This window comes from Engraulis encrasicolus, chromosome 1, assembly GCF_034702125.1.
Source record: "Engraulis encrasicolus isolate BLACKSEA-1 chromosome 1, IST_EnEncr_1.0, whole genome shotgun sequence".
NCBI lineage: Eukaryota > Metazoa > Chordata > Actinopteri > Clupeiformes > Engraulidae > Engraulis > Engraulis encrasicolus.
In genome coordinates, this window is record NC_085857.1 from 12,842,758 (window position 1) to 12,864,420 (window position 21,663).

Consider the following 21,663-nt stretch of genomic DNA (forward strand, 5'->3'; position numbering starts at 1 on the left):
CCCTGACATTGTTCTTGTGGATGAGACTCTAAAAACCATCACAGTTGTGGAAATAGGATGCTGCTTTGATGCATATATGGACCTGTGCTTTGCTGAAAAATGTGTTAAGTATCAACCAGTAATTCATGCATTGACAGTAAGTGGCTACAAAACATCCATGGTGGCACTTATCTATGGTAGCCTTGGACATGTTCATAAATTGTGTGTCAGAGGTTTGCAAATAGCTGGACTAAATAAGAAGAAAGCAAAACAGATAGCCAAGTATTGTTCAATATCTGCAGTTATAGGCAGTCTGCATATTTGGAGGAGGAGATGCCACTTGTATCCCTGAATAGGCTTCAGGCCAGTATAACTTTTGCATTTATGTAGAAGACACATTATTGCTACTTTAATATTGTTTGGGGCGCTGTATTGTTTCTCAATAATTATTGGTCCTCCCAAATAAAATAATCAAAATGTGTGTACCTTGCACCAGGTGTTCGTGGTATATGGAGGCCAGGTTAGGGAGGTGTGTGTGTGTGTGTGTGTGTGTGTGTGTGTGTGTGTGTGTGTGTGCATGCGTGCGTGCGTGCGTGCGTACCTTGCACCAGGTGTTCGTGGTATATGGAGGCCAGGTTGGGGAGGTGTGTGTGTGTGTGTGTGTGTGTGTGTGTGTGTGTGTGTGTGTGTGTGTGTGTGCGTGCGTACCTTGCACCAGGTGTTCATGGTATATGGAGGCCAGGTTGGGGAGGTGTGTGTGTGTGCGTGCGCGTGCGTGCGTGCCTGCGTGCGTGCCTTGCACCAGGTGTTCATGGTATATGGAGGCCAGGTTAGGGAGGTGTGTGTGTGTGCGCGCCCGTGTGTGTGTGTGTGTGTGTGTGTGTGTGTGTGTGTGTGTGTGTGTACCTTGCACCAGGTGTTCATGGTATATGGAGGCCAGGTTGGGGAGGTGTGTGTGTGTGTGTGTGTGTGTGTGTGTGTGTGTGTGTGTGTGTGTGTGTGTGTGTACCTTGCACCAGGTGTTCGTGGTATATGGAGGCCAGGTTGGGGAGGTGTGTGTGTGTGTGTGTGTGTGTGTGTGTGTGTGTGTACCTTGCACCAGGTGTTCATGGTATATGGAGGCCAGGTTGGGGAGGTGTGTGTGTGTGTGTGTGTGTGTGTGTGTGCGTGTGTGTGCGTGTGTGTGCGTGTGTGCGTGCGTGCGTGCGTGCGTGTGTGTACCTTGCACCAGGTGTTCGTGGTATATGGAGGCCAGGTTGGGGAGGTGTGTGTGTGTGTGTGTGTGTGTGTGTGTGTGTGTGTGTGTGTGCGTGCGTGCGTGCGTGCGTGTGTGCGTGTGTGTGTACCTTGCACCAGGTGTTCGTGGTATATGGAGGCCAGGTTGGGGAGGTGTGTGTGGGCGTGTGTGTGTGTGTGTGTGTGTGTGTGTGTGTGTGTGTGTGTGTGTGTGTGTGTGTGTGTGTGTGTGTGTGTGTACCTTGCACCAGGTGTTCGTGGTATATGGAGGCCAGGTTGGGGAGGTGCTGCTGCAGGTGGGAGCTGAGCTCCGCGTGGGAGTTGATCTGTACCAGCTCCTCCTCACAGCCAGACTCCTCCCCATCGAAGTCCGCCATGTTCTTCTCCGATTTGGCGCTCACCTGGAGGGTTGGTTGGCATGTTCAGTTTATTTAGGACAAAAAGAAGGTATCGCACACCAATGTCGTCTTTTTGAGGCCGAAACGTCATTTCAGATAAAACATTGAGCAGATCATGCTGCATCATCTTCATTTTCTTTCTCAAATAAGAACTGTGGCCGTCATGACCAACACAGGTACAACATAGAGGTACAAACAGTACTTCTAAAAAACAAAAAACATCCAATAATGATAAAATAAAATACAACCACCATGTTGACTGCAGTATTTTCCTTTATTTTGTAAGGCAGATATTAACCTATATAAAATACTTATTAAGGGCGCGATCACATTGGACGTGGATTTTACTGTAGGAAGCGTATCTGTTCTACTTTTTGTTAAAAAAAATGAGCCAATCGGGTGTATGGCTAAGTGTTCGTGTCCGGATTCAGCAGTTGCAATGAACCATGATAACAAGCTGAACCGCCTGACACAGCGAGCAGCTGGATTAAGGGGAGAGAGGTAAAAATGATTTATTTAACTCAAGGAGAGATGGAAAATGGGCTCACTTCCAAAATGGGACAATATTGCTTTAAGTTTTTTGTCTTTAGAGTATGCTTGCATTTCAATATAAAAAAAATCATGCAACTAATGTGATTTGTCACATCAAACAACAAGTTACATGTTAAAAGTGGCAAGTGAAACTGAAATTGTGATTAGCCTCAGCCAAGTTTTACCAGAATTTGGCAGGTGCTAACGTCAAGCCCTGGACTGGATGAATAGTTGTTGTCCCTCACCTGCGAGCTGCTGCAGCTCACGTCGTCTGCACTCAGCATGTCCTCCATCACGTGACTGGAAACACACAGGCAGACACAGGTGCGCAAAGACATTAATATACACATAGGCAGACACAGGTGTACAAAGACAATAATATACACTCATGGGCAGACACAGGTGCACAAAGACATTAATATACACACATAGGCAGACACAGGTGTACAAAGACATTAATATACACACATAGGCAGACACAGGTGTACAAAGACATTAATATACACAAACGCAGACACAGGTGCGCAAAGACATTAATATACACACATAGGCAGACACAGGTGTGCAAAGACATTAATAGACACACAGGTAGACACAACTGCGCAAAGACATTAATATACACACATAGGCAGACACAGGTGCGGAAAGACATTAATATACACATAAGCTTAGAGATTTCCTCACTGACAGGCAGACAGGAAGTGTTATTTTTTTCTTGCAATTATTTTAGCAAAACCACTATTTAAATAAATTAACATTTCATCATTAAATCATTTTTTTATTTTTTTATTTTAAATCATTTATAACACTCGTACACTCATGGAAAGTGAGTAACTTAAGTTTCTGAAAGGTGGAGATAGAAGTTTTCTGCCAGACAGCGACGATATTCACCAACACATACAAATCAGATGTCAAGGTCTGCATTATTTTAAGGCTGTTTTTCAGCTGTTTCTCATAGAAGGAAGTCTATATGTGAAAAATATTTCACATAATTCCACAATGTTCCAGACTTAGTTCCTCAACATTACTCATCAATTTTCATCAGAAAACACTGATTTTGGTCACCAATACAGCTGTATTTTAGACACCCAATCAGGAGAAATATGAGCCATCATATCAGGACATGAACAGGCATGCAAACTGGCCAGGAGTTAAAAAAAGGTGAGAAGGGTTTGGGAACAGGATTTGGGAAGATGAAAATAAGACACCACCACTCCAACCTCTCTGTAAAACATGTATCTGTATCTGTACATTTTTTTGATACCTACACCTGCAGTGAGGCACTTGGCTCGTGCGCCATCATTCAAAACATAATGTTGGGTGGAAAACACCATAGCCAGGCACCCTTACCCTTCGTGGTGGTGATGATGATGGTGGTGGTGGTGGTGGTGATGGTGCTGTGGGTTGATAAACCTCCGGCAGTTGAACAGCTCGTTGCCCATGGCCTCCCCCAGGAAGTCCCCAGGCCTGGGGTGTGGAAGGCAGGAGGGGTCCTGGCCGGACGGAGGCCCCTGCTGCTGCTGCTGGGGAGGTGGGGGACCTTGGGGACCGTGCAGCGGCCCCATCTCCGGACCCAGGGGCCCCTGTTGATGAGGATGTGGATGTGGATGATGCTGCTGCTGCTGCTGATGTTGAGAAGTCTGTGGTTGAGGCCCCTGTTGCGGGGTTAAGTGTTGATGGTGATGATGCTGTTGTTGCTGTGACAATAGGTGATGCTGCTGCTGTTGTTGCTGCTGCTGGGAGAGCATGTGGTGCTGCTGGGACATTTGCTGTGGATGCTGCTGTTGGAGATGCTGAGGGTGCTGATGAGGGTGATGCTGATGCTGATGCTGCTGCTGATGATGATGGTGATGATGGTGTTGGTGGTCTGCTCCTCGCTCCGCCATGGCGGGGTCCAGACACACGCCGGACGAGGAGGTGGTGGAGGAGGAGGTGCAGGGGTCCACCATCATCCTCATGGAGGAGTAGGTGGGCGTGGAGGCAGACGAGGTGCCAACGCAGGAGGACGAGGAGGAGGAGGTGGAGATGTTGCAAGAGGAAGATGTCGAGGCTACGACCGCAGCGGCAGCGGCAGCAGCTGCGGCAGCCATTACAGACGCCGATACAGACACGGAAGCCGACGACGTGGAAGGGGAGGGGTCTGATTGAAAGGGGAGGGGCTTTGTTTTCGGAGGGGAAGGTCCAGGCCCGGGTCCCGGACCAGGAAGTTGGCCTGGCCCAGGTAAGGTGACCGCAGTACACGAGGACGATGATGGCGTGGACGACAAAGCGGAGGTTGTAGGACCAGACATTGGCATGGAGGACACTAAACCAGCGCCACCTCCACCGCTAGCGTTACTGTTGCTGGTGCCGGGGGTAGGGTTGGTGCCACTGGTTGCCGGGCCGATGCCAATGCCAACACCCACGCCCGCCCCCATGCCAGGGCGCTCGGGCGGAGGCTGGATCTCCCCCAGCGGCTCCCCTGCTTTCCTCTTCCTCAGCTCTGACGATGAGGAGGACGTGGACAATAAGGGCGTTGAAGTGGACGGGACTGACGAAGGCACGGTCTGGGGCGTCTCCCCCCGCAACTCCTTCTGACGCTTCCCCGCTTCCGTCGTCGCATTTGTCGTCGTCACGGCACCCGTTGCTACCGACGACGTCGTCGACGCGGTTGATATTGCCATGGCAACCGGCCTCTGATTGGACAAGGCGTTTGCCGTTTCCTCCTCGTCGTCGTCTTCGTCATCATCTTCATCCTCGTCGTCGTCGTCCTCTTCTTCTTCTTCCTCTTCCTCCTCTTCTTCTTCTTCTTCCTCCTCTTTGAGCACCTCGCTGTCTGCCATGTCGTCGGAATGCAGCTCTGAGCCGGGGCTGCCGGCCGATTGGCTGGCTCGGCTAGAGGCCGCCTCCTCCTCGTTGCTGGAGGCGTCGCCGTCCGAGCGCCCGCTGCTGCTGTCCGGCCCGCTGCTGCCTTCCTCGCCGCTGTTGGCCGTCTCGTCAGAGCTGCCCTGCAGTGACTCCTACAGGACAGGAGGAGAATTACACAATTAGAATAATGTGTAGTATAATTATAGCACATTAGATTACATTAATATAGTATTTAAGTATTGTCAGAGCATTATAGTATTGTGAGAGTTGCCCTGCAGCGTCTCCTACAGGACGGGAAGAGAATTACAATACAACTAAGTACACAGTATAGCACAGTGTAAGGTCATCCAGTAGTTGCAACTCCCACATGTAAGGAGGAAAATTACATTAGATTGAAAATCAGGCATTGCATTTGCCTCCTGCTGTCTTCTACACTACTGTTGGCCATCTCATTATAGCTGCATGTGCATATGTACTCTATGTGCCTGCAGGGCTTGACATTAACTGTTTCGCTTGCTGGCCATTGTGGCTAGTGCTTTTGATATTGCTTCTTTTTTTTAATTTATCATGGCGCTTTCTAACTTCAGATGATGAGGTGCTACAGCAAGATGATGAGTGCACAGCTTTCTACATGGACATAAATCATACAAATAGAAACTGAGTATCTGAGCTTTTTCTCAAACTTTCAGACAATTGATACACAATTAACAGGGGGCAAAGTGCAGAGTATACCCTTTTAAAATGCTGATATGTCATACCATATAATGAACTACCTGCCAAATTGGCTAGTGACACTGAAATTGTTAGTAGCCACAGCCAAGTTTTACCAGCATTTGGCCGGTTGGCAGGTGCCAGTGTCAAGCCCTGTGTGCCTGTCTTTTTCAAGTAGGAACCCACCCCTCATTCGTTGGTGAGAACACTTTCTTGGTTTCTCTTCCAGTGAGATTTACCCCTTAAATAATTTCTTTAAAAGTGTCCATATTGGCACCGCAGGGTAATATCACTCTTTGTTGATAACGCAGCATAGGCTGTGAAATGAGGACATGTAACCTCCCCTGGCCAGCCTGATGGGTAACAGGTTTGTGCTTTCCCACAGCACCTGATAAATAACATTGGCACGACCAGGAAAAAGCACAGCATATCTGATCAGAGTCCCTGAACTTACAGTCACCGCCAAAGTCCTTTCACAATACCTAAGGTATAAAAAGAGACTGATCACAGACTCAAAATCCCAACACAGCCACTGCTACTTTGGCGACCAGTATTGCCATTACAGCCACAATAACTGCCAGCGATACACTGTATGTTCTTAAAAGGTAAGATTGCAGTGCAATAGAATGCACGTATAAATATTCATTTCTATAAGATGTTCAAATGCATAAAGTCACTCTGTTTTGTACTGCAGTGCCGTGTTGGTGACCGGTGCGGTGTGGTGTATCACTGTCTTTTCTGAATGAAAGATTATTGAGTGTAGAGCAGAGAGAGTGAGAGTGAGAGTGAGAGCGAGAGAAGCGATAATAAGGTATGCAACGGATTTCACCTTATACAGAGCAGGGAAAGCTGGTTATTTTTATGTCAGTATCATAGGATGCATAGTTCTATGTTTTCATTAATTTTATATTTACCATTACAAACTATAGAATCAATATTATGAATAATATTAATATTATTCTTTGAATTATTTTCCCATTATTATCTGAATTGGGTATAAAAGCTCATAACCTTAATTTTGTTTTCTTTTTATTCACAAGGACATTGAATATGAAGGCCTTCATCCCACTGCTGGTGCTGCTGCTATTCTCTACATGTGGAGCTCAGACTGAAGTCCAGACTGAGAGCCAGACCACTGGGGATGTTGCTTATGCTGCTGCTGCTGGTGGTGACGTCTTTACTACCCAGCTGGATGTCTCTGCTGAGCTTAAGGAGCTAAAAGACATGGTGGTGGAGCTGAGGGTACATATGTCAGCCACCCAGACCAGACTGACTGCTAGTGAAGCTGAAGTGATGAATCTGAGAAAATAAAATACAGCCCAGTCAACTGATCTAAGGTCACTTGCTGAGAGGCTGGCAGTCACTGAGGCGGTAATGGAGTGCATGAAAAAAGACACTGCAGAACAACGCTCAGACCTCGCCGCTACAAAGACTGAATTGGTGAACTTGACCAAGGAAAACGCAGCACAAGTGATCAGACTGGCTGCCACCGAGACTGAAGTAGAAGACCTGCAGATGAACAGTGTAGCGCATGAGGATGAGCTGGCAGCTCTCAAGACCAGACTGGCAACCACTGAAACTGAAGTACAGAGTCTGGAGGAGTTCCAAGAGAAATCCAAGGTGGCGTTCTCTGCAGGTCTGACTGACTCAGGATACATCACAGCTGGAAGCAATAAATTGAACTTGGTCTTCACGAATGTGATCACGAATGCTGGACAGGCCTACAGCAGCACAACAGGCTTCTTCACAGCTCCGGTCAAGGGGGTCTACTACTTCAGGCTCACGGTTAAGGATATTCTAGACTCTGGACGCTGGATGGCCATCATCATGCATAAGAATGGTCAGCCAGTGGTGTTGTTGGAGAGGGGGGGCCACATTAATGGACAGCGTCACTACCTGTCCAGTGGACTGGTTCTACTGTTGGACGAGGGGGATGTGATCAACATTATGCTACCAGGAGGCATGAGGCTCTACGATGACTCTCGCAATTTCAGCACCTTCAGTGGCTTCCTGCTTTTCCCTATGTGAATTGAATAAAATCCCTATGACGACTCCCTATTCATTTTGTTGGGCAATTCATTGTTATGTAAATCATTACCATGTGCAAATTACTGCAGATAAGCTGGTTTTTCATTGCCCTAATAATTAATAGTTAAATGACAGGTCTTCATGGATAGAAAGGACACACATCACCACTGCGAACAATGTAATCTAAAATTCACTCACTGATTCACAACATGAACAAATGTTAGCCAACTTAATCTATTTACACACTAAACTTGCACCCTCACCCTCATTAGAACACTTTGGAATTGGCGCAGGAGGTAGAACACCAACAGAGGACCCCCTGTCTTTGTTTTGGCCTATTCATGCTTTTATTGAGATACGACGGTAGTATTGGAGACTGACAGGAAATCAGTGGCCGATTGAGATGGAAAAGGATTGGGAAATGTCCTAGGGTCAGACTCAAATCCAGGTGCCCGGATTAATGGTATGGGTCATTAGCCCACTGAACTATGGCACTCAAGAGATTTACCCCTTTAACCAACACTCATTTCAAGTTTATTGTTGCACTGCATCGCATTTTGATGATAATTCAGAAGCTAAAACTACAGGATGGGGTGAAATGAGGGTTTGTGCTCTCCGACGACACTGATAACTGAATACGCAGACATGATCGGGCAACAACAAAGAAAGTGCTGAGCACTGTGCCCCTGGACTTATCGTCACCCAAATTCCTTACATAATTCCCAAGGTCTAAAAAGAGGCTGATCGCAGACTCAAAATCCCTACTGCAGCCACTATTCCTGCAAGTGACAGACTGTGTGGCACTACTGTGAGTGACTGCAAGTGACAAGATTCGGGGTTTCGTAAAGGTAAGTTCAATGTTGAAAAGAAATTCCCACCAATTTGAACAGGAGTTTGTATTGCTACCCTTGACTTGCAAGTACTCAAAGACACATTATTTTTTTGCTCACCCCTTTCTGAGGACACGACTTTGGCTCATACTTAACATTGATACTAACAAATTACTTAAAATTGGTATGTTTGGAGGCATAGAAAAAGTCCTTAACACCGTTATTTTCTGTCTCACCCCTTCACAGTGACATTGAAGATGAAGGTTGCCATCCCACTGCTGGTGCTGCTGTTATTCTCCATGTGTGGAGCTCAGACCAAAGTCCAGACTGACAGCAAGAGCTCTGGGGATACTGCTGCTGCTGGTGAAGTCTCTACTACCCAGCTGGACATCTATACTGAGCTGAAGGAACTCCGAGACATGGTGGTGGAACAGAGCGTACTGCTGAGAGTCACCCAGAACGAGGTGGACAGAGTGGTGTCAGAGCTGAAGGAGATGGATGTACTGAAGACCAGGCTGGCTGCTAGCGAAGCTGAAGTGATGAATCTGAGGAAGGAAACTGCTGCACAGTCAGCTGATCTGAGGGCAGTTGCTGAGAGACTGGCCGTCACTGAGACGGACATGGAACACGTGAAGAGAGACACTGCAGCACAGCGCACAGACCTGACCACTATGAAGACTGAAGTGATGAACTTGACCAAGGAAAAAGCAGAACTAGAAATCAGACTGGCTGCCACTGAGACTGAAGTGGCTGCCACTGAGACTGAAGTAGAGGACCTGAAGATGGAGAGCGCAGCAAACAAGCAAGAGCTGGCTGCCCTGAAGACCAGACTGGCAGCTACTGAAACGAGGACAGACGATTTGAAGGTGGAAAATGAAGCCCAAGAGGCAGAGCTGACAGCAGTGAAGACTGGACTGGCAACCACTGAGGCTGAAGTAGAGAATCAGAGGGCCCTCCAAGAGAAATCCAGAGTGGCATTCTCTGTGGGACTGACTGACTCGGGATACATCACGGCTGGGAGCAGCAACATGAACTTGGTCTTCACAAATGTGATCACAAACGCTGGACAGGCCTACAGCAGCACGACAGGCTTCTTCACAGCCCCAGTCAAGGGGGTCTACTACTTCAGGCTCACTACTATGGATTTCCTGGACTCCCGCTGGATGGGTCTCTGGATGTATAAAAACGGTAAATCGGTAATGTTTTTGGATAGGCGCCATGACGACGGACTGCGACACTTTCTGTCTGGTGGTCTGGTTCTGCAGCTGGAAGAGGGAGACCTAGTGAACCTGGTCTTACCAAGTGGCTACAGGCTCTTCGATAACGGTAATAATTTCTGCACCTTCAGTGGCTTCCTGCTTTTCCCTCTATCTGTGAATTGAATAAAATCCCTGCTATAATGATTCACCATTCGTTTTGTTGGGCAATGCACTGTGAAATGATGTAAATCATCATCATGAGCAAATAAAAATCAATGTTTAACAATAGCTGATATACTGGTTTATCATTGCACTAATAATGCATGAAGACATGAGTCACCTCTGAAAACAATATCATCTAAAATGGTTCCTTACTAGCCAGGCCACGCCCTCCTAGTGACGCAACACCTTCGGCGTTGCAACTAGTCAGGTCAAGAGCAATGCAAGTACTTTCTGAGTTCCCGAAAATACGGGAACTCCTTTCACTTTGTCGTAAAAAGTAAACAACCATACGCAAACCAAGGTAGGCAGGTCAACCATGCAGTTTGGGAAATGTTAGTTGTCATGCTCTTGGTGAGACCAAGTCTCGAAGAGATTTGAACGTCGATGACAATCAGGCTAGTTCCTTACCCCTCTGATCCACGGCACCAAGATTTACTCCTTTTAACAAAAATCATAATCATGTTTATTGTTGCACTGCATCACATTTTAGGTGATAATTCAGCTGCTAAAACTACATGAGAGGGTGAAATGAGGACATGCCCAATCTGATGGGTAACAGGTTTGTATCTCTGTGTCTGAAAGTCTCTGCTGTCCCCTCTTGGTCCCTCATGATATGTCTGTGTCTGTGTCTGTGTCTGTGTGTGTGTCTGTGTGTGTGTCTGTGTGTGTGTGTGTGTGTGTGTGTGTGTGTGTGTGTGTGTGTGTGTGTGTGTGTGTGTGTGTGTGTGAGTGTGTGAGTGAGTGAGTGAGTGAGTGAGTGAGTGAGTGAGTGAGTGTGTGTGTGTGTGTGTGCATGCTGTACCTCTGTGTCTGAGAGTCTCTGCTGTCCCCTCTTGCTGCCGGTCATGATCTGTTCGTCCATCTCCAAGTCGCTTCCTCCGCTGTGATGAGTATCGCTGTTGTCACTGCTCTCTGGGCTCGCCGCAGGGGACCCTGGGAAATAAACAAACAAACAAACAAACAAACAACAAATAAATAAACACAACTGGTCACTTATTCAGCAGCAGCTTTGGAGGGCACTGATGTTTTTTTCAAAAAAAAATAAAATAAATTAACGCAAGAAAGAAATATACAAACACACAAAACTGGTAAATTATTCAATCAGCATTTAAGAGAAAGCTGGGAAAATGCACAAAAAACACAAATAACAAACAAATATTTTATTGAACTGGTTCAGGCTACAATATAACCACTGTGTATTTTTTTTAAAAGCACCAAATTGCTTTGTGTTGAATTTTCAAATCATAAAGTGCAGACATACTCACTCTGAGAGACAGATAAAAACATGCAAACAAAAAGCACCAAAACTGTCTGTGTCTGTCTGTGTCCATCTCTCACACACACACACACACACACACACACACACACACACACACACACACACACACACACACACACACACACACACACACACACACACACACACACACACACACACACACACACACACACACACACACACACACACACACAAGCGGACGTGCACATGCACTCAGGGGTAGTCATGTGTAAGCGATTAGAGCGTCAGACTTGTAACCCAAAAGGTTGCCGGTTCGACTCCCGACCCGCCAGGTTGGTGGGGGGAGTAATTAACCAGTGCTCTCCCCCATCCTCCTCCATGACTGAGGTACCCCGAGCATTCCTTGGGGCGCCATTGGGGGCTGCCCCCTTGCACGGGTGAAGCATAAATGCAATTTCGTTGTGTGCAGTGAACATTTGTGGGCTGTGGAGCGCTGTGTCACAATGACAATGGGAGTTGGAGCTTCCCAGTTGGACTTTCACTTCACTTTCTTTTCACTCCTGCACCCACCCTTCTTATTTGCCATTTGGAGGTTGGTGTTGAGTAGCGAGGCAAAGGAGCTCTGTCTGTCTGTCTGTCTGTCTGTCTGTCTGTCTGTCTGTCTGTCTGTCTGTCTGTCTGTCTGTCTGTCTGTCTGTCTGTCTGTCTGTCTGTCTGTCTGTCTGTCTGTCTGATCTCGAGCACATGTTCGGCTACACACATGCATTCACACGCACACGCACACGCATACTCCTCCTCCTCCTCCTCCTCCTCCTCCACTCACCCTTCTTGTTGCCCATGGGGAGGTTGGTGTTGAGCAGCGAGGCGAAGGAGCTCTGCTTGGAGAGCTGGGCCTTGGCCGCCAGGGCGTTGTTCCACAGGGCCTTGATCAGCATGGACGCCAGGTACAGGGTCTACAGGACACACACACACGCACGCACACACACACGGATACGCACAGACACACACGCAGACACACCCACACGCGGACACACACACACGCGGACACACACACACGCGGACACACACACACGCGGACACACACACACGCGGACACACACACACGCGGACACACACACACACACACACAAAACAATTTAATGGTGAGTGAACAAACTGGGTACATAAAAAATATTATTACACAGAAAGAATTTGCCTCGTCACAAGTGTGTGTGTGTGTGTGTGTGTGTGTGTGTGTGTGTGTGTGTGTGTGTGTGTGTGTGTGTGTGTGTGTGTGTGTGTGTGTTTGTCGGTCCGTGCATGCGTTTCTGTCCTCACCTGTTCTGTGTGTGCGCTGGGGTGCAGTCCGGAGACCAGGTTGAGCACATGTCTGAGAGGCACGGGGTCCAGGTTCTTGATGAGCGAGGGGAACAGGTCGTGGACATACCGGCTGCAGTGTTTCAGCTGCTGAGACCAGACAAGACAACATGCACATGCACACACACACAAAGACACATAGACACATACACAAATACAGACACACGCACACACAAAGACACATGCACACACACACAAAGACACATAGACACATACACAAATACAGACACACGCACACACAAAGACACATGCACACACGCACACACAAAGACACATACACACATACAGACACACGCACACACAAAGACACATACACACATACAGACACATGCACACACAAAGACACATACACACATACAGACACACGCACACACAAAGACATATACACACATACAGACACACGCACACACAAAGACACATACACACATACAGACACACGCACACACAAAGACACATACAGACAAGCGCACACACAACCGCACGCAAAGACACATTCACACATACAGACAAACACACACAAACAAAAACGCAAAGACACATACACATACACATATACACACACGCACACACAACCACACGCAAAGGCACACATGCACATATACCGGTACAGACACACACACACACACACAACAAAACGCAAAGACACATACACATATACAGACACACACATACACGCAACCACACAGAAAAATGAATGTTAGTTATTTGCAGTCCAAGATATTTTGGTACAGTTGTCAGTTTGTTTGCACACCGAAATGCAACCTGCAACCACGCAAGTCTTCTGGTTTTCTACATCAGCGCCACTTAACCGCTAAGACAATGATTAACCTGGTGAGGCTAGAAAGAGAGACCTCTGTGTGTGCGTGTGCGTGTCCCACCTGAGCGCCTGCCCAGATGCTGTCCACATGCTGGGTGGTGTGCGTGCGTGTGTGTGTGTGTGTGTGCGTGCGTGCGTGTCGTCGACATGCAGTGTCTCTGTGTGCTTGTGAGCCATCCACGTGCGTATGCGTGTGTTACATTGCCCACCTGAGCGCCTGCCCAGATGCAGTCCACATGTTGGGTGCTCAGACGGCCCTCTGCAGCCAGGAAGTTGAGGATCACTTGGCACTGCTTGATGATCTGGAGAGATGGAGGGAGAGAGAGAGAGAGAGAGAGAGAGAGAGAGAGAGAGAGAGAGAGAGAGAGAGAGAGAGAGAGAGAGAGAGAGAGAGAGAGAGAGAGAGAGAGAGAGAGAGAGACAGACAAAGAGCAAAGAGGAATGTGATTCATTATGCTTCTGCCTAGAAAAGGTGACGCCAAATCTTGTGAGCCAAAACCATCTTAAATGCATATCAACTGATGGTACAGGTACACAACCCTTTGGAAGCTAACTCTCTTTTTAAACCCGTTTACTTCACTGTACCTGATGAGATGGATAGACTGTGTTGTTACTGAAAATCACTAAAACTCTAACCTAAGGACCAAACACAAAGTCGGCTGATTGTAAGTCAACTACACAGGTCTACTGGTGGTAACCGGTGTTGGAAGGAAAATGTGTTTCATATTTTTTATTCCTCTACTTATGTCACCTCTGCTGCTGACACTACTATGTGTAGGTAATCACAATTGATCCTTTTTATCATCTACTAGTACTGATTTTCCATTACGTATGATCCACATACAATGTGTAATTACAGTACCATAGATTAAAGCAGTACTACTTCCAACTAGCCTGATAAACCAGCCTAAATGTGAGACTGAATGTGTAATTTAGTTTGGCCCCGATGAACGATACATCCAAAGATTGTTGATGAGAACAACCTGTTGTTTTTCAACCCGTGTCTGTGCCTATAGGCCGGCGCTCTGACCAATCAGCAATCTTTCTCGTTGATGTGCTTTCCCAACATTGCGAACTTCGTCGTCACTCCCTCAAAACCCTGCCCGCTTTGATTCAAAACAAATTCAAAACAAATCTCTGCGATACGATTGGTTTGCCAGACTCAGGGCACAGTGTTCAACTGTTCGACCGATCCGAGGCCAGACCCACTCGCAGCAGAAAAAAAATCGGCGTCCAGCGGGTGGCCCTGGTTTACTAGGCTAATCAACTAATACTGATTTTCCATTACTTATGATCCACATACAATGTGTTATTACAGTACCATATATTAAAGCAGTACCACTTCCAACAGGAGTCATGAAAAACACAAAAACAGACAACAAGACTCACCTCGATGTGCAAATTTGGTCCAAATATGTGTTCCACTACGTTGTTGTTGATAAGCCAGTCCGCCAGCTCCTTGGCTATAGACCTGGGAGACACACAGCACCGCAAAGAAACATGCATCAGCCAACCATTTTGTGTACATTGGTTACATTTACATGAAAGGATCAGGAAGCGCGCTCAACACCTTGTCGTGTAATACTTTACACTGGGTGCTTAACTTCGTCAATGAATGAACTCAAATCTCAAAAATAAGTGAATAAAGAAGCACTCATCAGATTTTTCTTTTTTTAATCGCCTCACATCACAGACGTTTCGGGCTTACACCCTTCTTCAGTGTTAAATTAAGAGCAGGACAGCACTCCAAGTTTTGTGGTTTGTTGCCCGTCAGACGTTTCGGGCTGACACTGAAGAAGGTTAACCCCGAAACGTCTGACGGGCAATAAACCACAAAACTTGGAGTGCTGTCCTGCTCTTAATTTAATTCATATATTCTCGAGGAATGATTTCTAAGCCATCGCCATTTCACACTGAAGAAAGGTGTAAGCCCAAAACGTCTGTGATGTGAGGCGATTAAAAAAGAAAAAAGAAATCTGATGAGTGCTTCTTTACTCACTTATTTTTGAGATTTGAGTTACATTTACATAAGACACTTCATTCTCCATTAACTCCATTTCATTCTGACTGAAGCTTAATTCCGCTTTAAAACATCATGTACACTTCCTCATTCGGAATTAAATGAAAGATCAACGTAAACTTGACGAAACTATTTAATTCTGAATTATTAATTCAGGATTAAAAATATCATGTAAACCTTCAAACTGCCTTCAACATAATATACCGTACAAAACACATCCATTTTCATAACTACTAAACACTACTATACTATAAACCGTTAACTGCAAACTTTGGTGATGTTACAGTTTGTAATAAATAAAAAAAACCCAGCTTGTCTACAGGCCTGAGACAAAGATGATAAATACCCGCATCAGACACTCGCAACAATATTGTGTACAGTAGATAGACAGCACATGAACATGGTGTTTTTTTTTTTTTTTTAAATAAACAACAAAAGCTTGGTGATTTGAAAAGTAGTTGCTACAGTAATCAGTTAGACCTCAGACCTCAGTCCTGAATCAGCCACTCACAAAAAGCATTGTGGACAGTATACCTCATGTAGCCTATTTCATATTAGCATAATGTGATTTTCAAAACTATAAACTTTGTTGCTGACAATAAACTAGCAGTTTGCAATGGCAAACCCCATGACTAATGAACCTGATGCTGGTCATGAAACGCACACACACACAAATCTGCAGTGTAGTAGCCCCCAGACTACACACTGGTGCCATTCATCACTGAATGAACAGCTGCGAATTACACCGTGTGTGTGTGTGTGTGTGTGTGTGTGTGTGTGTGTGTGTGTGTGTGTGTGTGTGTGTGTGTGTGTGTGTGTGTGTGCGTGTGTGTGCGTGTGTGTGCGTGTGTGTGCGTGTGTGAGCGTGTGTGAGCGTGTGTGAGCGTGTGTGAGCGTGTGTGTGTGTGTGTGTGTGTGCGTGTGTGTGTGAGCGTGTGTGTGCGTGCGTGCGTGTAGAGTAAGTCTTTTCATTCAGCTGGACTGTATCCATGTGGATATAAAACAGAGTCTTCCCAGTGAAACTCAATTGGACTTTATTACAACTCCCAGACAGTGTTGCCAGATCGGGCGGTTTGGGCTACTTGGGATGGCCGTGTGCGGGTAAAAACAAGAAAAAATGGCAATTGAGCGTTTTTTTAACCGTTTTGGGCCCATAGAAACCAATGCAATTTGTTGAAATTGGGCGGAATTTAGCGCATTTTGGTGTTTTTTGAGAACCTTTTGGACGGGTTTTGATCAGACAAATCTGGCAACACTGCTCCCAGACTAGTCTGTGTCTGTCAATGGGGCTTAATAGAAAAAAGCAGAGTGTTCAACCACATGACATTGTGTGTGTGTATGAGACTGTGTGACTGTGTGTGTGTGTGTGTGTGTGTGTGTGTGTGTGTGTGTGTGTGTGTGTGTGTGTGTGTGTGTGTGTGTGTGTGTGTGTGTGTGTGTGTCTGTGTGTGTGTGTGTGTGTGTGTGTGTGTGTGTGTGTGTGTGTGTGTGTGTGTGTGTGTGTGTGTCTGTGTGTGTGTGTGTCTGTGCGTGACTCACGTCTCTGTGTCAGACACCAGCGATTCGTTGTTGCAGACGTCATTGAAGGCGTGAAGCTGATTCTGGAAAAAAGAAAGAGAAAGCAGGAGAAAAAATTAAAAGAAAGAAAAATAAGGTGAGATGAGAGAGAGAGAGAGAGAGAGGAGAGAGAGGAGGGAAGGAGGGAGAGGGAGAGGGAGAGAGAGAGAACGAGAGAGAGAGAGGGAGAGGGAGAGAGAGAGAGAGAGATTAGAGAATGAATGAAGAAATCGCATTAGAATTAGAGAAAGAAGGAAAGAAAGAGAGAGAGAGAGAGAGAGAGAGAGAGAGAGAGAGAGAGAGAGAGAGAGAGAGAGAGAGAGAGAGAGAGAGAGAGAGAGAGAGAGAGAGAGAGAGATTAGGGAACGAATGAAGAAGTAATTATGAGTAGAGGTCAAAGAGGTCGCCCACACAGAGCAGATGACCTTTTCCACTGTGACTTTTTACACACTGACAAATCTGACATTCCCATCTGTGGGCGAGTGTGCGTGTGTGTGCGTGTGTGTGTGTGCGTGCGTGCGTGTGCGTGCGTGCGTGCACTTCCGTTGCGTATGTGCACGCGTGTAAGTAAGCGTGACTGCATCTCTAGCTCACTGGGATCTGGCTGAATCCTCATGACTGAGGTGTACAAAGCAAAATGAAGTGACCAGTATGAGACCAGTTAGCCACCAGCTGGAGGTAAAATTTGGAGGTAAAATTTGCACTGCCATACCCAGTGAACGATTGAAAGTACAGGAGAACGGTAAAACCCTATTATTTAACTCAAGGCGAGGTGTAAAATAAGCTTATTTCCAAAAACGACAGTATCACTTTAAAAGCCAGGCCCAGGCGCTCCTTCTCTATGTGTGAGTGTGAGTGAGAGTATGTGTGTATAATACATACAGTACCCATGTCTGTGTGTGTGAGTGTATGCGTTCATGCATGTGTGCGACGTGCGTGTGTCCATTACTGTAAAAGAGTGTATGTGTGTGTGTGTGTGTGTGTGTGTGTGTGTGTGTGTGTGTGTGCGTGCGTGCGTGCGTGCGCGCTCCTCTCACCGTGATCTGGCTGAGTCCTGCGAGCCTCATGGTTAGTGTGGGGGACATGAAGTATTTGAAGGCCAGGTCCAGGCTCTCCTTGTCGAAGCACAGCGCGCTGTCCAGCGGCTCCTTCACCGTGCTCCACATCAGGTCGGCCATGTTGCGCGCCGCGCTCTGGCGCAGCTCCTGGTCCGACAGCTTGCACAGGTACCTGGCGGACAGGTAAGACACAGGTGAGACATAGGCTGTGTCTCAAATGCTACACTTGTGCACTTCGGGCACTGTTTTTCAGTGCCTAGGGCGCTCACGCTGAAAATTTGAGTTGAGCCAGTGCACTGAAAGTGCCAGGATGATCCCCTAACAATGGCGGAAAAATGCAGTGCTTGAATGATGGACACTGCACGCACTAAACGGCGGCCATGTTGACAATGACACGGAGGAAATGTGGCATTCAATTCAGTAGAAGAGTTTGGTCAACAGTCTCCTAATTCTGTAAGTTATGTTGATGGGACACCAACCTTTTCATGCCAACCAAAGTATTGCATGTGTGATTGTTGTCCTTTGGGGTGAAGGACATGCAAATACAAGCACCAGACGCTGTGCATTGTAAACAGTAACCAACTCATATTTTGGCGAGCTCATGCCATGCTCAGCCGTCACTTCCAGCGAGGGCACAGTGCATAGTGCTCAATTTTTTCCACAACACTATGCACTTAAGACCTCAGTGCACTGTGTGCACTGTGTACTGACTGTCAGTGCACTGACAAAAGTGCGTCATTTGAGACACAGACAAAGAGAAGGAGAGGGCCGGTTCATTTTATGTGTGTAGCCGTGCACTGCGGGGGCAGCCGTGGCCTAGTGGTTAGAGAGTTGGTCTTTCAATCTAGGGGTTGCAGGTTCGGATCCCCCCTGACCTCTCCCTACATCTCCATCCATGGCTGAAGTGCCCTTGAGCAAGGCACCCAACCCTACATTGCTCAAGGGACTGTAACCAATACCCTGAAAAATAATAACTAAGTCGCTTTGAATAAATGAAAGCATCAGCTAAGTGCAATGTAATGTAATGCGTGTGTGCATGTTTGTGTAAGGGAGGTGGCAGGCTGGCTAGCTGGCTGGGGGGGCAGGGGTTATCTGCTCCTGGCTCAAAAGCTTGCACATGGTGGACTTAAAGGGACACTGCGCAGGAAATGGTCAAAAAAGGTACTGCAACTATGCTGCTCATTGAAACTAGGCTCCCTATTGCCAAATTTGATCTTCACATGAAAGTTTGCTAAATAATAAACACATATTTTCTAGTATGGTCCAAGTACAGTCATTTTTGCAGCTAAAAATGGCTATTTTGAGAAATTCAAAATGGCGAACCATGGAGAAGATCCCCCTTTTCATGTATGAAAAGTGCAATTTTTCCAGTCATAATGAATACTTAGAATTTGATGGTGGTGGTAAGTATTCATGAAAAAGGTAACATTAGTGAATGGGCAGCATGAATTCTGGAAATAAACAACTAAAAATCTCACACAGTGTCCCTTTAAGTCACATGCAACCGAGTGACAACGTTTGATGTAAATGCCCCTAACATAGTTGGCAAACTACCACCAAGGTCCATGAGGCCAGGAGGCATTTTGGGGAAAAGATTTGGGAAATGACTCGGGCTGGATTCTAACCATCAGATCTCCACTTAGCTCCCACAGATATGAACTGCTTACTATATGTCTGTGTTTCAGTCACTCATTTCCTCTCACATCCTATTCTATTTTAAGACAAAGAGCGTCCCAAAAAAACAAAAAACCCTCATCCTGTTCATCATTGTTGCCGTCCTGTCTCTCACAAATTCATTTCCTTTCATTGCTATCTCAAGAACGGCCAACAATAATGTCTAAATAATGCATGAGAAACAGAAAAATGCCATGAGAAACACAGGAAGTGGGTGGGTGTCGGTCAGAAAATCAATCAATCAAGGTCCAATTTGAGTCCTTTGAATACCAGTGTGTGTAAGAAGATACACAAGGCCAAATGACTTATCTTACATGAATAGACTCATCGATTGGGTAAGCGGATTGGTGTCATTCTTTTAATACTACACTTCGTAATACCGCATTGATTCGGTTTCTCTTTTTAAAACACTGAATTGATTTTTTTTTAAGGCGAGGACTAATTCATTGGCCCAGATGGTTCAGAAAAGGGTAGCAGTGTAACACCGGCTGTTAGTGAGACTGTAATCAATGCAAAAGCAGATAGTCTTATTTAAGAGGGATACAAAAAAAAAACACTAGGCGCCATTGAGAGATTTTTTGGTGTGCAGTCCAGAACACGCCTGCATTTAACCCCTTAGCACAGTCTGGGCTATAACTTGATCAAGTCTTCATTGGTTACTTTAGACTCCAAGTTAGAAAGTCATTTATTTTCAAATATTTTGGGTGCAGGACTAGCGCGTTATGACGTTTCGGGCAGCATGCCCTTCATCAGACATGTCATATTAAATGAAAACGTATAAAAGTATACAAGACTATATTTATATACTTCAATCTTTCACTCTCCATCAGCCATCACAGGCTGTGTGTGCATCGTTAAATACGTGTATGATCTCTTTAAGAGACCATCTCACCTCTCCCCTATTGATTCATCCAAGTCACCTCCAACCATTTATTCTCTTGTCTTATAAAATATCCGTACAAAAGTATATACAAATGTATTCATAAACTTAAATGTTTCAGTCTTGTGTTCTTGTGGGCATCGTTAAATAGGTGCACTGTCTCTTTAAGAGACCCCTCACCTCCATCCCACTCCCCTCCCTTCCCCTCTCCCCCTCCTCAGCACTGCTGCTCTAATCCTGTCTGGGCCGCGCCGCGCCGCGCCGGGTAGGGTAGGGTAGGGTCATGTGACCAGAGCTGGAGCCTTGGCCCCCGCCACCCAGCCGTCTGGCTCCTGCGAGGGTCATGTGAGGAGAGGCTCACTCGCTGCTGCCGCGCCGACTGTTGCTATGGTGAGGGGATGCTCTTCCTAGCAACCGTGCCGATGCCACTGCTGCCAGTGTGTGAATGAGTGGATTTTAAATGAAAAAAAGTGTACCGTCTTGCTATACGATAGAGACGTCATTGTGTTCATGGGACCCAATGGTTTAGAGCATGTACATGGGTGAGTGGGGGAGGGAGAGAGAGAGAGAGAGAGAGAGAGAGAGAGAGAGAGAGAGAGAGAGAGAGAGAGAGAGAGAGAGAGAGAGAGAGAGAGAGAGAGCGAGCGTGAGCGCGAGCAAAGGAGAGAATGCGTGTGAAAGTGAGTGAGTAAATGAGAGAGAATATGAATGCCATGCACACCGTGTGTGTGTGTGTGTGTGTGTGTGTGTGTGTGTATGCGTGTGTGCACACCGTGTGTGTGTGTGTGTGTGTGTGTGTGTGTGTGTGTGTGTGTGTGTGTGTGTGTGTGTGTGTGTGTGTGTGTGTGTGTGTGTACACACATATGCATGTGTGCATGTGCATAAAAATATAAAATATTGGAATGTAGAGTTCCAGAAGTGCTAAAATACAAACTGGAAGCCATCCAGCCCTTCCTCTGCCCTCCGCCTCTCCTACTCTACACTCGCTTGGAATTAGACCAGTCAAGAAGAAGAAGAAGAAGAAGAAAAAAGAAAAAGAGAAGAATGTGTGAAATCCAAAACTTGGCTCTCGCGCAAGGT

General features: G+C 46.4%; 1 protein-coding gene across 1 annotated transcript in view; it reads right to left on the minus strand.

Annotated features, from left to right (window-relative positions):
* Positions 1-21,663, minus strand: part of usp34 (ubiquitin specific peptidase 34) — a 158,179-nt gene that overhangs the window by 91,649 nt on the left and 44,867 nt on the right. The window contains exons 8-17 of the mRNA XM_063197771.1: positions 18,009-18,201; positions 16,954-17,015; positions 14,784-14,865; positions 13,604-13,696; positions 12,539-12,664; positions 12,045-12,174; positions 10,784-10,914; positions 3,495-5,143; positions 2,390-2,444; positions 1,457-1,616 (exon numbers count right to left, since the gene is read on the minus strand). Coding sequence (XP_063053841.1) covers positions 1,457-1,616; positions 2,390-2,444; positions 3,495-5,143; positions 10,784-10,914; positions 12,045-12,174; positions 12,539-12,664; positions 13,604-13,696; positions 14,784-14,865; positions 16,954-17,015; positions 18,009-18,201 — 2,681 coding nt within the window. The remainder of the gene's footprint in view (positions 1-1,456; positions 1,617-2,389; positions 2,445-3,494; positions 5,144-10,783; positions 10,915-12,044; positions 12,175-12,538; positions 12,665-13,603; positions 13,697-14,783; positions 14,866-16,953; positions 17,016-18,008; positions 18,202-21,663) is intronic.